The sequence below is a fragment of the Echinops telfairi genome, unplaced genomic scaffold, assembly GCF_000313985.2.
Source record: "Echinops telfairi isolate 266 unplaced genomic scaffold, ASM31398v2 ScPeMD7_2;HRSCAF=8, whole genome shotgun sequence".
NCBI lineage: Eukaryota > Metazoa > Chordata > Mammalia > Afrosoricida > Tenrecidae > Echinops > Echinops telfairi.
The window spans coordinates 68,138,055-68,154,151 of NW_022103898.1; the positions used below are offsets into that span (position 1 = coordinate 68,138,055).

The 16,097-nt window shown below is 43.2% G+C and overlaps 1 protein-coding gene across 1 annotated transcript in view; it reads left to right on the plus strand.

Annotated features, from left to right (window-relative positions):
• WIF1 (WNT inhibitory factor 1) overlaps window positions 1-16,097 on the plus strand; it is a 96,835-nt gene that overhangs the window by 72,527 nt on the left and 8,211 nt on the right. Inside the window, exons 4-7 of the mRNA XM_004700477.3 lie at window positions 1,536-1,676; window positions 7,152-7,247; window positions 8,228-8,323; window positions 14,651-14,746. Of these exons, the coding sequence (XP_004700534.1) occupies window positions 1,536-1,676; window positions 7,152-7,247; window positions 8,228-8,323; window positions 14,651-14,746 (429 nt within the window). The remainder of the gene's footprint in view (window positions 1-1,535; window positions 1,677-7,151; window positions 7,248-8,227; window positions 8,324-14,650; window positions 14,747-16,097) is intronic.

Here is a 16,097-nt window from a genome sequence, read left to right on the forward strand (position 1 = left end):
TGTGTGTGTGCGCTTTAAAAACCATAATTTATATCCACATCCCCACACACGAAATAATGTTCAAATGCGCTTTACACAACGGATGTGTGTATGGATTGTGATAAGAGCTGTAAGAGCCCCTAATAAAATGATTAAAATTTTTTTCTGTGATAAGCCCTTCAGAAAACAATCTGTAAAATATCAAACATTAAACTATATTGTGCCCTAGAAAAAAAAAGAAATAATGAAATATCACTAGTTAATGTTTTTGTGGTTGGCATTTTGCTTCTGAGCATTGATGGACGAATTGTTTTATTAATTTTCTCCCATATTTTCTATAATGAACTTGACTGACTTTTATAAAGACAAAATGTTATTTTAAAAATATCCCATCAACTAAGTCCCCCAATATGTACAATTATTCATCCTCATCAGCGTTGTCAAACGCAAGGAGGCTACTATTTCTGATTTGCTTTTGTGAGCTCTTTGTAACTGCGCCCTGCGTATTCATTTCATCGTCATTCCTCGCCTTCTCTTTGGAGCTTGCTGCCAAACCCGAGTATTTTACCCCCGAGGAACGCTTGCCCGGTGTCCGGCACACGGTGATTCCTCGTCGGCCGGCGCGGGTTCTTCTCCGCGTTGGCGGCCTTAATCTCTGCTTTCCGTTTCATGACCTCTTCCGCTGGCAGATCTCCTTTTTGCAAACCCACGACTTGGAGTGGTCGTCTTCTTTGTCGCTGTGGTCGCCATCTTCCTCCGGGAGCGGAGGCTGGAATCTCTCGGTGTCCACAGCGGGCCCTTCCCTGTAGCCGACCCGCTCCCTGAAGCGGGCCAGGAAGGGCGCTTGGCTGGCCGCATGACCTTGAGACGGTCAGCAGAGCCCGAGGCTGTGCTCCAAGGGAGGAGCTCGCCAGCCCTTTCTCCCTGTGGAAGCCACAAGTCAGCTGGACCGGTAAATCAGCAGTCAAGTACCTAACTGCGGGTCCACCAAAAACTCCGAACACACCGCCGTGAAGTGGACACCAGCCAAGGACCCCTTTTGCGGCACAGGTTCCCAACCTCATTTGGCCTCCCAGCCCCCTTTGAGGAAAACCAAAATTGACCCAGCAACGCCAGCCAATTAAAATGTTTGTACTCTAGCGGGGTAAAGTGGTGGTGTCTGCATTGGCACTCCCCGGGCCCTTACGGCTCCATCCGGGGCCAAATCACACTGCTCCATAGAGTTGCTGAGACTAGAAATCGTTACCCAAGCACACAACTTCATCGTTCTTCCCTTGGGAGGCCAACACCCCGCAGACTCCTTAATTCCTGATGAGTGGGTTGCAAATGGATGAGGGTTATCCGTTCTTTTTCCACCTGGGGTAATGTGTGAGGTTTAGTGGAGGAGGCCTGGGTCATGAGAATGCGGCCCCCTATTTCAATGGAGGTAAAAAGCAGATCAGATCATGAAATAGGAACCTTTTTTCTTTGTTCTTTCGCTCTCTTTGTCAACTTGCTATACAACTGGAATCAGATCGATCCATTAACTCTGAATATGTTCTCTGTTTTTCAATTAGTTGTTCAAGTGGGTTTCCCGTGTCTTGGAAAACAGGACGGAGTGGCAGCATTCGAAGTGACTGTCACTGTGATGAACTCTGAAGGCGACACCATTCTCCAAACACCTCAGAATGCGATCTTCTTTAAAACCTGCCAACAAGGTAAATCCCTGACAGGAGCCAAGAGAAAGCTCGCGGGAGGAGGAGCCCCCCACCCCCACTCAGGTGTAATTGGGGCAAAGGTGAACTTTGCTACTATCAGGTCACATATTGGGTCTGTGTTTCAGGTAACTTGGGCAACTATGCTCACCTGCTACTTACTTTGCCCGTAACTTTTATTTGTAAGTTATCTGTGACCTATGAAATCAAGTCAATGAAAAGGAACGGCCTCCTCCTATCCGTCTTACGTAGAGTTCCATAGCTAACTTTCGTCTGAAACAGTGACTGGCGCATTGTAAGCAATCAATCATCTTTATTTAATAATAGCCAGTTGTTTCCATCAACTTTCATGAAAGGAAATGTTGTGTTCCCCAGTCATATCTCCGAGTTTTGCTGACTTTAGTAATAGTTAACAGTAATTGAGCACTACTTTGAGTTAGCTAGACACCACCAAACATTCTTTACGTGCATTCTCTCATTTCCCCTCACCAATCCCCTGAATTACACAGTATTCACAATGGCACTTTACAGAGGAGGTAAAAGATCCTGTCAAAGTTCATACAGCTAGTAAGTGGGGGAGCTGCGATTTGAACCATGTCAATCGGACATGTAGGACCTAGGCTATTAGACCTAAGGATCCCAGGTGGCAGAGTGTGTGCATGGCAAAGTAACACAGTGGCATAGCGTCGGGCTGCTAACTGCAAAGCCAGCAGTTTGAAACCACTAGCTGCACCTCAAGACAGGGCTTTCTACTAGGGTAAAGTGTAAGAGTCTTGGAAACCCACGGGGGCAGTTCTACCCTAGCCTGCAAGGTTACTATGAAGGCATCAACTCAATGGCAGTGAATTTGATTTTGGAGGCTATTAAACTATACTGTTTTTCATCATCCAATAAAAATAATCATATGGGTTTAGAGATCCTTTAATAGGTTCTGACTCATTCCAAAAATTCATTGCCATCGAGTTGATGCCGACTCATGGCAACCGTACAAACAGGACAGTGTAGAATGGACCCTGTGAGTTTCCAAGATTGTAACTCTTTATGAGAGTAGAAAACCAGGTCTCTCTCCCCTGGAGCTGCTGTTGGTTTTGAACTGCGCACCTTGCAGTTAGCTGTTGGTTTTGAACTCCGCCCCTTGTAGTTAGCCCATGGCACCAGGGGTCTTCATCTGACTCATTAAAAATAGTACAGATAGTACTATTTTGTAAAGGATTTAAATTTTGAATCTCTAGCCGATAAAGTAAATAAATATAACCAAACAACTATCCCCCCTATCTCCATTTCTCCTTCTCCTCTTTCAAAAAGACAGACATGAACTAAGATTGGAAACCTCCAAGCTCCCAGAGACTTAAACATGCTTGAGATTGTGTCACATGATTCATGAAGGCATGGGACATTATGAGGGTAACTAAAGGAAGTCCCATGGCCAGAGTCACTAGCTGCCCGCATGATCACTCTGGTTGGCAAATGTTAATAGTAGAATCAAACAAATGGAAAGGCCAAATACAGGGACTTCTAGGCTGTATCTCCCAGTAACCAATGATCAAAGAGTCAGAGTAGAACTTTGCTCCAGAGGGTTTTCAGTGGTTGAGATGTTTTGTTTTGTTTTGTTTTGTTGTTTTTCAGGGAGGGGGGTGGGGTGAGGGGCTAGTAAATGGACAGACCCTTCTTTTGAGGTTCCTCTGGGTGGACCTGATCCTCCAACCCTTTGGTTAGCCACCAAAAGTATGTGAACTATGTGTACCACCCAGGGACTTTTCAGGGTGAGGTTTAACTAACTTCAAAGATAGCTAAAGCAATCAGGAAACAGTTGGGAGATCAGTAATATTCCCCAGGACAGAGAGAGATGCACATTTTCAGACTCCAAGATCCTTACCAGTAGCCACAAAATGGCAGATGATAAATCTGAGTGAAGATCCTAGCTGATCTTATGGAAAGTTAACCATGTCCTCCCTGACCTATCCTTAAACATGTAGTTAGTGGGGAATTTTTGTGTGGACATTAGTCTGGATATTGTTGGGAACCACCCACCTCACTTTATCAGGACTTTTGGGCTCCTACAGTGTGACTCTTGGCTGTAGAGTAGGATGCAGTATATGTGCTCAGGCATGACGGTAGTTCTCAGCCTCCCCTGAAAGCCTGATCCAAGTGCAAGTCTGATCTCTGTGCTATAGAACTAGAAGGATCTGTTTCTCAGATGCATAGGCATAAAATAGAGTATGAAACAAGACCCTAGACAAGGCCCATTCGATAGTCGTTTCTCTGTCTTTTAGAGAGAGGAATTCGGAGGATGCCTGCGTCTAGCTCAGAGCTTATAGTTCAATATTATGATAATAAGCACAAATCTCACCAAGAATATTGAGATGAGAAGCGCTCAAACAGGGTGTTGAAGTCTAGTTTAAAAAGAGGAAGACTGGCTTTTATTTCCCCCCATCCAGACTTACATCTGCGAAGGTGCGATCTTTCCAGGAAATAGGGGAGACACTAAACCAGAGCCCTTTGCACCATCTGCTAAGCACAAGGAGATGGAAAGTAGAATCTCTAAATCATAGAGAAGGGTTGTCCCTGGTCTCGGGTACACCACATAGTGTTAATGGATGAGCTTTTCTAGAAGCTTTTAGAAATAACTTATCCTACAAAGAAAATATACCAATGAAACCTTGTTAACTCTGTACAGCATCAGAAAACAACCAATATAAAAAAAAATCTATTCGGTAAACCTGGAGCTGTGTAAGTGGGTCTCTAATCCACACTGGCTGCAATTCACCTAAGATGAATATTTATACATATTTATTCAATTAATATTTGCCTCCTCTCGGGGAGCTTCTGGTGAGCTCTCTTGTGAGGCCAGAGGTTGTATCCTTATGTACCGCTCACCGAGACCTGTGCTCCACACGAGAGACATCGTCACACTTTTGTCATAAATGAATAAACAGCAAGGGCCAGAGGACTGTAGCCTGGGTGTGAACACCAGAAGCGCAGAAGGTGAGGGACCGAGGCTCCACTCTCGGCTGCCCACTAGAGTGGTCCACTTCAGTTCTCGAGAGCTTCTTACAGACTGCACCACCAGCCGCAGATGTTTCTGCTTAGTTCTTTCTCTTACTGTGGTGGATATCTATATATGTCACATGGTTTATAGTCACGTGTGTGTTGATATATACTTGTAGCTGCACCCATGGAAGGAGGAAGTGCTGAGCACACGGTTTGGTAAGAGTAGTCTTACCAAAGTCTTTTGCAACTTGGCCTCCACTTGCGACATTGGGAATTCTAATACCCCTTCTCATTGGTCTCTCTCCTTGCTCTCTCCTACATCGCCCCCCAACACCATTTTGGGGGTTTTCAGGGGTATCTTACCTGAAAATCTTATCGTTAGGTTTCTCCCCTTTTCTTGCACTGGTTCCTTGGGTCGAGATTACCAATCATTACCAGCAACTGTCACCTGCCAAAAGGGAAAAGTCTATATCAACTGCCAAGTGCTTGATGCTGCTGACTTCCACCAGAGTCAGGATGACATCATCATGCCAGTGATCCTGCTGGGCAGTAGCATCAGCACCTCATCACCAGACCTCAGATGCCACTTAAACATGAAGACCTGGCTCCTTTCCCATCCCCCTACAAGCCTCCCTAGCACAGAAATGAAGCTCTGGAGCCTTCCAGTGCTCCAGAGACATGCAGAGACTTACCGTGCCCTCTGAAAAGGAACACGAATGACAGTATCTTTCATTCAATCACAAGGTGAATCGAAGGAGCGCCAGAAATGATCATTTGGGCTAAAAGCAGAATAAATCCTTCTTAAATAAGCCCCTTATCCTTGAAGAAGGACAGAAGGAGGCAAACATCTTACTTTTAACATTTAATGGCGTACAAGTATCAAGGTTTCCTCTTCCTTGGATCCACAATCATTGCTCACGGAGGCAGCAGTCAAGAGATCAAATGACGCACTGCAGTGGGTAAAGCTGCCCTAGCGACCTCTTTAAAGTGTTGAAAAGCAACGATGTTACTTTGAGGACTAAGGTGCAGTTGACTGTGGTCTTTTGAATCACCTCATATACATGTGAAAGTTGGACATTAACTAAGGAAAGTTAACCATGTCCTACTGGACCTAGCCTTAAACATGTAGTTAGCAGGGAATTTTTGCATGGACATTAGTCTGGATATTGCTGGGAACCACCCACTTCACTTTATCAGGGGCTTTTGGGCTCCTGTAGTGTGACTCTTGGCTGTATACATTTGAGTTATGGTGCTGGCGAAGAATATTGAAAGTACCATAGACTACCAAGAGGAGCCCGGGTGGTGAAGTGGTTATGCATTGGGCTGCAATCCACATGCTCAGCAGTTCAAAACCACGAGCACCTCGGTGGGAGAAAGACTGGGTTTTCTACTCCTGTTAAGAGTTACAGTCTCGGAAAACTCACTGGGGATTGCTATGAGTCAGCAATGACTCAGGGCAGCTGAGTTTTGCGTTTTATGGACTGCCAAAAGAATAGGCCAATTGGTCTTTGAAGAAGTACGGCCAGAATGCTCTCGGCATGCACTTTGGATAGGTTGTCAGGAGAGGCTAGTCCCAGGAAAGGGGACAGCGTAAAAGAGAAAGACCCTCAACAAGATGGATTGTCACAGTGGCTGCAACAATGGGCTCGGACATAACAACAATTGTGAGGCTGGCACAGGCCTGGGCAGTGTCTCCTTGTGTTGTCCACAGGGCCCCTAGGAGCCAGAACTGACTCAGTGGCCCCTAACAAGTGGCTTACAAACCCAAACAAGTCCATTCCCACTTGCCCTGACTCTGTAGGACGGCGTAGAACTGTCTCGTGGTGTTTTCAAGGCTACAAATCTTTATGGAAACCCGCTTTCTCTTACAGACCTTTAGGTTGGCAGCCACGCACTTAACCACTCACCACCAAGGCTCCTTTGTCTTATGCCACCATGGAGCCCATTGGTGCCCACTGCAGCCACGATGGTTACCCGCAGTAGCACGGAGGAAGTTGTAATTTTGGGTGGCCTCTGTTCATTAGCCAGCCTGCCGTTCTTCTGCCGGGACTGCTTCTCTCCGATACCATGTCTAAAGTGACGTGTCCGCAGTGACACGAACGCGTGCTCTCCTTGTGTCAAGGAGCATGATGACTATACTTCTCCAGGACCGGTGCTCCATCTCCTGCCACGCCACGGCAGGTCCAGTCATTCCACCAGCCCCGCCGTCACCCCAGAGCATCGACCCCCCTTCAGTTTTCCTTCCTCACTGGCCAGATCCCGCAGGCCTGCGGGGTGACTGAAAATGCCCAGGGTCAGATGCACCTTAGTCCTCAAAGGGAAAGGTCCTATTGAGAGAATGAAGCGATTGTTCGACAGAGAAAGGTAAGTGTGTTTGTGTTAAGTAAGCCGTGCCACTGGAGACAGAAGGACTTCCTCACATTGGCTGTAACTTGTCTAATGTGACCCAAAGAACATCCTCCTGAGACTTGCTTCTCCTTGTTGAAGCCGAGTGCCCCGGAGGGTGCCGGAATGGCGGTTTGTGTAACGAGGGACGCATCTGCGCGTGTCCTGATGGATTCTACGGGCCTCACTGCGAGAAAGGTAAAGTATGCCCATCTGGCCTTCCCTGGTTCATTCCTAATAAGCGTGGGATTGGCACAGGTGCTTCGTCAACAGAGCCCACGCGTGTAATTAAGCACATCCCTGAAATTAAATTTCTGGTCCCATTAACATGATGCAGTGAACATTTTTCAATGCTTGGAAATGGGTTTCTGTTCAATTGGAGCTGCAGTGACCAGGTAGAGAACTGCGCTGTAGAATCTGTTCTCTAGTCACAGGGTCGACCAGCACACACACTGTACTTAGGCATAATCTCATTAAAGTTTGGAGGATTTATGCCTCCCTTAAACTGGAGCTAGAACTCTTACACCTTGAAACTTAACTTTTAAAAGGCCAGAATTTGCAGTGGTTTGAAATGTTCTTTTCTAATAGAAAGCAGTTTGATCCACACTTATTAAATTTAAACAGAGTTATGAAGTTATGCAGCAAAGAGACGGGTGAAGATAATTTGTATAATAAGTATATCCATTTCAGGAAAATGACTTTTAAGTGAATTCTATGAAAAAGAAAAAAGAGAGAAACAAGAAGGTGAGCATTACTCACCAGATTCTTACACACAAAAGATTATTTGACCAGAGAATGGAAAATATTTTTCATCGAAAAGAAATAAGAATCTTTTCTTATTTGCCTTTATTTTGGAATTGGAAGACCCAGGACGTAAAAGGCAGAGAGGACATACGTACCATTTTGGGAGCCAGTATCTTCATTAACATCATGACTCTGACAAAAGTTAATCAGGTATACAAATGGAATAATGAAAACATTCTCTTGTATGTGACTGGCTGAGATGTAGTTTAAAATAGAGTCCAATTTAACATAGGAAACTTGGATTCAAAGTCAGAGACCATTTGAGAGTCAACGAGAAGGCTTGAAAGTATAGACTCGTTGTATTGTTGACATTTCTAACATGGTCCCAATTCAAATGCAGTTTGGCCTAAATCGGGGTTTTCTCTCCTTGTTAGCCCTTTGCACGCCACGATGCATGAACGGAGGGCTTTGTGTGACTCCTGGTTTCTGCATCTGCCCACCTGGATTCTATGGAGTCAATTGTGATAAAGGTAACCCCCTCCTTCTCCTTTCAGTCCATCTTTCTTTCCTTCCTTTCCCTCTCTATTTTTAACTCCCTCCCTTCCTTTTTGCTTCCTTCTTTGTTTTAAAATTTTTTATTAAAGTAAGTTGAATATACCATCACTCTTCATAATAGCGCTAAAAATTAGGCGTATCACTTAGAGTAAAACTGACTGCTACAATAACTAAGGCCTCCCACAAGTTGATCTCCCTTGAGCCCTGGTGGCACAGTGGTTATGCATTCGGCTGCTAATTGCAAGGCAAGCAGTTCAAAACCAGTAGCCACTCCTCGCGAGAAACATGGGCTTTTTATTCCCATACAGAGTTACAGTCTCGAAATTTTCCATTATGCTATTGTACAATTAATAGACTTTAGTGTAAAGTAAACATTAGTACTATCAGGATTGGAAAATCAAAGTACATTTGTGATCTTTGCTTAATGGTGGTGGTGTCAACACACAGACACAACAGGAGCATGTCCTGGAAATAAATGGCATTGGAAAGGTGGTGCCAATAGACTCGCCTGATGTAGAGTTATCACAAACATTCAATTTGTGGTGGAAAGAAACAAACCAAAGACAAAAAACAGTGCTGCTTCTTCAAGAAGAAATAAAGTGAAGCACAGCATATTATAAAAAATAAAATAAAAAGTTACAGTCTCAGAAACTCAGAGGGGCAGTTCTACCCCATAGGGTCACTGTGAGTCAGCCTGGATTGGATGGCAGCATATTGGTTTGGGCCATGCTTTGCCCATCTCTAAACTTGGAATTAAGCTAGTTGAGTTCAATTAGTTAATTGAGATAATATGTGAAAGCATCTCTATACTTCATAAACATAAAAAAAAATTCTTTTAAAACCCATAGTGTGGGTGAGAAAGGGGGAACCGACCACAATGATCTACATATAACCCCTCCCAGGGGGACGGACAATCGAAAAGTGGGTGAAGGGAGACAATGGTCAGTGTGAGACATGAAAAAACATTAATAAATTATCAAGGGTTTGTGAGGAAGAGAGGTTGGGAGAGGGAAGGGGAAAAATGAGGAGCTGATACCAAGGGCTCAAGTAGAAAGAAAATGTTTCAAAAATGATAATAGCAACAAATGTACAAATGTGCTTGACACAATGGATGGATGTATAGACTGTGATAAGAGTTGTAGGAGCCCCCAATAAAATAATTTTAAAAAACAAACAAAAAACCCCATAGTATTAAAAAACAAGAACAAAGCCCCATAGTGTTACAGTTATAGTTATATTTATAAAGATGAAGCACTAACAACACTAATAATGATTAACAGCCAGTGCCCGAATGCCTTATTATGAAATGTCTTTGTATTTAATTAAATTTTTTTGAAAATTAGGAATTCAGGAAAGCAGAATTTAACCCATATAACCTCTGAAATATACTATAGAATGAAACCTTCAGAGATGTCGATATACAGAGCTCCTGTATACACTGGCTGACAGAGACCACCCAAGGGGCCTGTGGGTGTAAGGTGGTCATGATCAGTGTGGTTTGCACAACAGAATGTCCATTGGGGTTTTTCTTCATGATATGGTATCACAAACACTGTACAGTACTTATTGAAGGGATACACCTATATTTATTCTAGTACTTGCAACATTTTGAAATACTTTGCCTTTTAGATAATATTCCTACTTTTTTTATTCAGTCATTTATTATTCTACTTCTTTCAGAAAGTTTGTTGAAATTCCACTTGGTCTCACTGGAGATCTGAGGCTATTTAAAAAATAACGTTCTTCACTAGCTCAACCAAAGGATGCCTTTATTATCCCGGAGGCGTGTGGACCCTCTGAAAAATAGAGTTTTATTGCCGGGAGGGAGTTTGAGCTCAGTACTACGTGTTAGAAGACATGTTACTGCTCTCAGGTGCCATCAAGTCTGTCCCAACTCATAGCGACCCAATGTCCCTCAGAATGAAACACTGCCCAGCCTTGCCAGCCACATCACAACAGTTGTGAGCAACTGAGTTTTAACCCGTCACAGTCACTGTGTCAATGAATCCGCCTGGAGAGTCTGCCTTTTCTCTCTCACTCGCTACCAAGCACAATGTCCTCCAACATGGACTCGTCTCTCCTGACACTATTTCCAAAGTATGTGAGAGGAAGTTGGCCGTCTTTTCAGAAGGAGCATTCTATCTGCACTTCTTTCGAGATAGATTACTTTGTTCTTCCAGCAGTTCATAATACCTTTAATATCCTTCACCAACACCATAATTTGAAGGCATCAGTTCGGCTTCAGACTTCCTTAATCATTGTCCAACCTTCACATATAAGACAATTGAAAATGCCATGGTCATGCGCACCTTGGTCCTCAAAGCGATATCCCTGTTCTTCAGTTCATTAAAAAGATCTTGTGAAGCAGATTTACCCAGTGCAATATGTCATTTGATTTCTTTACTACTGTGGTTCTTTCTGCGTGTTATATCCTGAGCATGTTTTCATTTTTTATTTTCTCTCTGCAAATCTTTGCATACCTTATTATAATACTTTACTTTGTCTTCTTGAACTGCCCTTTGGAAAATTTTGTTCAGTTATTTTACTTCATTCTTCTTTCCATTTGCTTTGGCTACTCTATCATCAAGAGCAAGCTTCAGAGTCTCTTCTGATATCTACTTTTTTCTTTAAAAAAAAATTTTAATGGCCTTTTGCTTTCTTCCTGGATGTTGTTCTTGATGCCATCCTATAGCGCATCAGGTCCTGTGTAATTAGTGTTCAATGAGTCAAATAGATTCTTGAGCTGTTCTTGAAATTCAGGTGGGATGTACATACTCAAGGTCGCATTTTGACTCTCCTGGACTTGTTCAAATTCCATTCTACTCATGAGTCAAAGAAAGTGTAGGTAGAGCCCGGGGCAAGCAAGCACAGGTACTGCTGTGTGTTTTGTTTCTGTCAAGGACAGTAGGGAGCTAGGACACACTTACAAAAGCAACTACTACTGTCAGCAGCAAGAGCAAAGCGGAGGCCCAGAAAACCGGCTCTCCTACACTCGATGCTGCTGGCTCCGTTTACATCCAGACTTGATGTTGCCAAAGCCAGCACAGGGTGACCTTCATCAGGGCAATATTTAGGATTTTAAACACAACGTTTATCACTTAAGAAGCTTGACGTTGCTAGAACTTTTTGTCAGGCTTTTTTTTCCTCCCACAAAGAAAACATACCTTTATAATTTTTGGATTTCCTTTCTGATTTTCCTACTAGAAGTTTTATTTAGCTTTTGTTCATCTGTAGCCAATGTAGGTCTGTCTGTCTTACATGGAATGAGAACAAATAGGCCATATAAACGGAGCTGCTGAACCTCCAAGCTCTAGTTTTAATCTCCTTTGCCAGAATGAGCTAGATTTTCTGTTTTTAAATATTGGCTCTTTCCTGAGCTTCATTTCGCTGATCGCTCTGTTTTATGTACAGCAAGCAGTGAAATTCCAGAAATTGAAAGAGAAGGAAGGAAAAGGTTTTGGATGAATCAAAAACAGTGTGATTACTACCTGGGCAATCTGCCTCCCTCAGATTCATACAGGAGCCTCGGTGGCACCAGTGATTAAATACTTGGCTCTTAACTGAAAGATGGGTGGTTCGAACCCCCAGCTGCTTCATGGGGCAAAGGTGTGACAATCTGTTTTCATGAATATTTACAGACTGGGGAGCCCGACCAGGCAGTCCCACTCCGCCCTGCATAGTCACTCTGAGTCAGAATCCACTGGATGGCAATGACTGGGGCTTGCACTTTGGTTTGTACACTGAGGCTTGCCCACTCTCTCAGGAGGTTCTGTGGTCTATCCTGCCATAAGAAAGAAGTAATTCTTTCTCGAAACATCATTAAAGTCTTAAAAAATATTATTATTGTTTTATTGACATATCTTTTACAATTCAATATATCCATTCACATACAATTCTGTTGTTCAATCCCATCCAGTGGAGTTATGTAATCATCAATGCTATCAGTTCACATAACCCTCCCCCGACTCCCCCTCTCTTCCTATCCCCTCAGGAACCATTACTTCTGTTACTGTTGCTGAAGGGTTCTCTATCTTGACATTCATGTACTGAACAATCTTAAATATGCAAATGAACATACGCAAATCTAACATGATTAACGAGGTAAAACAAATAACAGCCTTAATAGTGAGGGGAGGAAATATTTTTTTAATCGTTTTATTAGGGGCTCATACAACTCTTATCACAATCCATACATATTATCAGTTGTGTAAAGCGCATTTGTACATTCATTGCCCTCATCATTCTCAAAACATTTGCTCTCCACTTAAGCTCCTGGCATCAGGTCCTCATTTTTTCCCCTCCCTTCCCGTTCCCCCCTCCCTCATGAACCCTTGATAATTTATAAATTATTATTTTGTCATATCTAAGAAGTAGTAGATAATTATGTGGTTCACCAGTTCATACTGCACCCTGGATTTATCATCCTGTCCATGTGCTTCTGAGAGGGACTGTCCAATTACCTTGCAGGTGAGTTTTGGGTCTCCATTGCATCCATGCCCTTTCACGTTGAGTTGGTTATGTATTTTTCCCATCGACACCTCATGATCACACAGTCTGGCATGCTTCTTCCATGTGGGCTTTGTTGTTTCCCTGCTGGATGGCCACTTGCTTAATTATAAGCCTTTAAGACCCCAGGCACTATATCTTTTGATAGCCAAGCACCATCAGCTTTCTTCATGACATTTGCTTAGGCACCCATTTTGTCTTCAGTGATTGTGTCAGGAATTAAAAAAAATTCTTATAGGATGACCTCTATTCCAGGGGACAGGGGTGGGGGGGGTGTCTATCTTATTCTCTCTTGTCAAATCCTGTTATTTATGACTTCTTTCCCTTTGTAGCTAGGGACCCTGTTGGTGTAATGCTTTGGTGTTGGGCTGTGATCTGCATGGTTGGTAGTTCAAAACCATCAGCTTCTCTGTGGGAGAAAGACTGGGTTTTCTACTCCTATAAAACATTATAGTTTCTATTTTGAGAATAATGATGGCAACAAATGTACAAACGTGCTGGACACAATGGACGTATATATGGATTGCGATAAGAGTTGTAAGAGCCCCCAATAAAATGATTTTTAAAAAGTTATAGTTTCTGAAACCCACAGGGGGTTGCTATGAGTCAGCATTGACTCAATGGCAGTGAGTGTGGGTTTTTAGTTCCTTTTTTTAGCTATTCCAAAATAAGTTGGTTTTTTTTCCTTTTTCGTTTTGTTCTACTTCTATTGCCCAGGACCTCTGATGGCCCTGTGGCATAAGTGTTGGACTGCTAACCACAAGACCATCAGTTCAAACTCATCAGCCTCTCTGTAGGAGAAGGATGAGGCTATCTGTTCCCATAAAGACTTATAGCTGTGGAAATCCTAGGTCAGGCTTCTTTGAGCTGGAATCAACTTGATGGCTCAGTTTAGATTTTCATCCCACACTCTGATTTTTTTGGTTTTTAAAGAAAACAAAAATATTTTACCAGATTTGCAACATTCTTCTCCTTTTAAGCACACAGATACTTTGAAAAATATATGAAAGCAGAGACAAGCCAGTCAGGGTGCAGTATAGCACCGATGAAACATACAACTTTCTTTTAGTTCTTTAATGCTTCCTCCCCACCACTATCGTGACTCCAGTTCTACCTTACAAATCTGGCTAGACCAGAGCATGTGCACAGGAACAGATCAGAGCTGAAAACAAGAGAATCCAGGACATATAAACCCCTCAGGACCAATAATGAGAATAGCAGTAACAGGAGGGGAAGGGGAAGGTGGGGGGAGAAAGAGGGAACCAATCACAGTGATCTACATATAACTCCCTCCCAGGGGGATGGACAACAGAAAAGTGGGTGAAGGGAGACATCGGGCAGTATAAGACATGAAAAAATAATAATAATTAATAATAATTTATAAATTATCAAGGGTTCATGAGGGAGGGTGGGGGAGAGAGGGAAAAAATGAGGAGCTGATACCAAGAGCTCAAGCAGAAAGAAAATGTTTTGAAAACAATGATGGCAACAAATGTATAAATGTGCTTGACACAATGGGTGTATGTATGGATTGTGATAAGAGCTGTATGAACCCCCAATAAAGTGATTAATAAAAATAAAAATATATGAAAGCACTATTTTCACTAAGATATAAACCCTTAGGAGTAGTTAGTATATAGTGTCTGTAGAACCCTATGTTATTGGAGTCTGTAGACGGTCACACAGTTGTATCAGTGAAACAACCAAGGAAGTAGGCAAGTATCAGATGTCTAGGTCCCATCTCATTTTAGGTGAAGTGTTTGTTAGATTTAACCTACTGTTTTTTGTTCTGACAGCAAACTGCTCCACTACCTGCTTTAATGGAGGTACTTGTTTCTACCCTGGAAAGTGCATTTGCCCTCCGGGACTACAGGGAGAACAGTGTGAAATAAGTGAGTATTGACCTTCTGCATTCTCCTTTCTTCAAGACACTGTGATTTGCGGGGTTCCATGGTACCTTAGAAAGGTCATCTTGTGTGGTTAAGGGGATTACAACTTATGGAAGCCCCATAAGTGTTGCAGCGAACTGGTGTCCGTAGGCTGCTTCTTTTTTGCTTGATTGTTTTGGGGGGTCTTTATGGGGGGGTGGGGTGGGAATGCTGAAACCTGCGATCCCTCCCTAGGGTTCTTCAGCGTGCTCTTTAGAAACAGATCACTAGAACTGTCTTTTGTGCGGCCTCCGAGTGTACTCGAACCATCAACCTTTGGGCTAACTAGTTGAATGCTTTGCCATTTGGGCCACCCAAGGATTTCTAGAAACGTGACCTAACTCTTTGAGAACTGCCCGTGCGTGAAGCCCCTGGAGCACGACAGGCTGGCTGGGTGTTAAACAAGTAGCTTGCTTGCCGTCGTCGGTTCAGCAACCACTTAGGTTGGCTGATGGCGAGGCAAGAATGACCCAGCTCCCCTTAGAGCAGTGGCTCTCAACTTCCTAATGCCGCGATGCTTTCATACAGGTCCTCCTGTGGTGGTGACCCCCAACCAGAACATTGTTTTTGTTGCTACTTCATAAGTGTCATTTTGCTACTGTGATGAATCGGGTGACCCCTGTGAAAGGGTCTTTTGACTCCCACAGGGGTCTTGACCCACAGGTTGAAAGCTGCTGTCTTAGATGCTGTCTGCCTCAGTCATGTCTGCCTTTGGATTATGTCATAGGTTGTGTTGTTTCTCATTTTTGATTTGTATTCCTTTATTATTTCAAGCCCATGGTTTCAAATCTGGAACTGGAGGTCAGAGCTTTGGAATAGTTGGGATTTGTCCCCTTACCTGCAGACCTAGAGGGGTTTCTACCTACCAGGTACTGCCAGATAGTCTGGGTCAGACTGAGTGTAAGAACCAACCTACGCAAAAAAGATAGCGCCAAGAAAGGAGTGTGTTGACTGTAATAACAAAGGGTGCGCTTCCAGCACACACACAGAACTCCATGACTCAATCTCACAGACATCCTGTTGAGTAAAAGGAGCCCGACAAATAGAGTGCATACTGCAGAATTTTAGTTCCATGAAGTTCAAGTATACATCAAACTAAGGGTTGACAGTAGAAATCAAAACAGTGGTTCCTCACATGAAGGGACTTCATGGATTGTGGGAAAGGTTCTATTTTTCAATTGGAGAGGGATATATGAGTGCTTATTAATGTTAAAAATTGCTTGTAAATGTAAGATCAGTACACTTTATGCCTTCTTGCTACATCTGTTAAAGGAGCCCTGGTAGTACAATGGCTAAGCACTCTGCCACTCTCGAA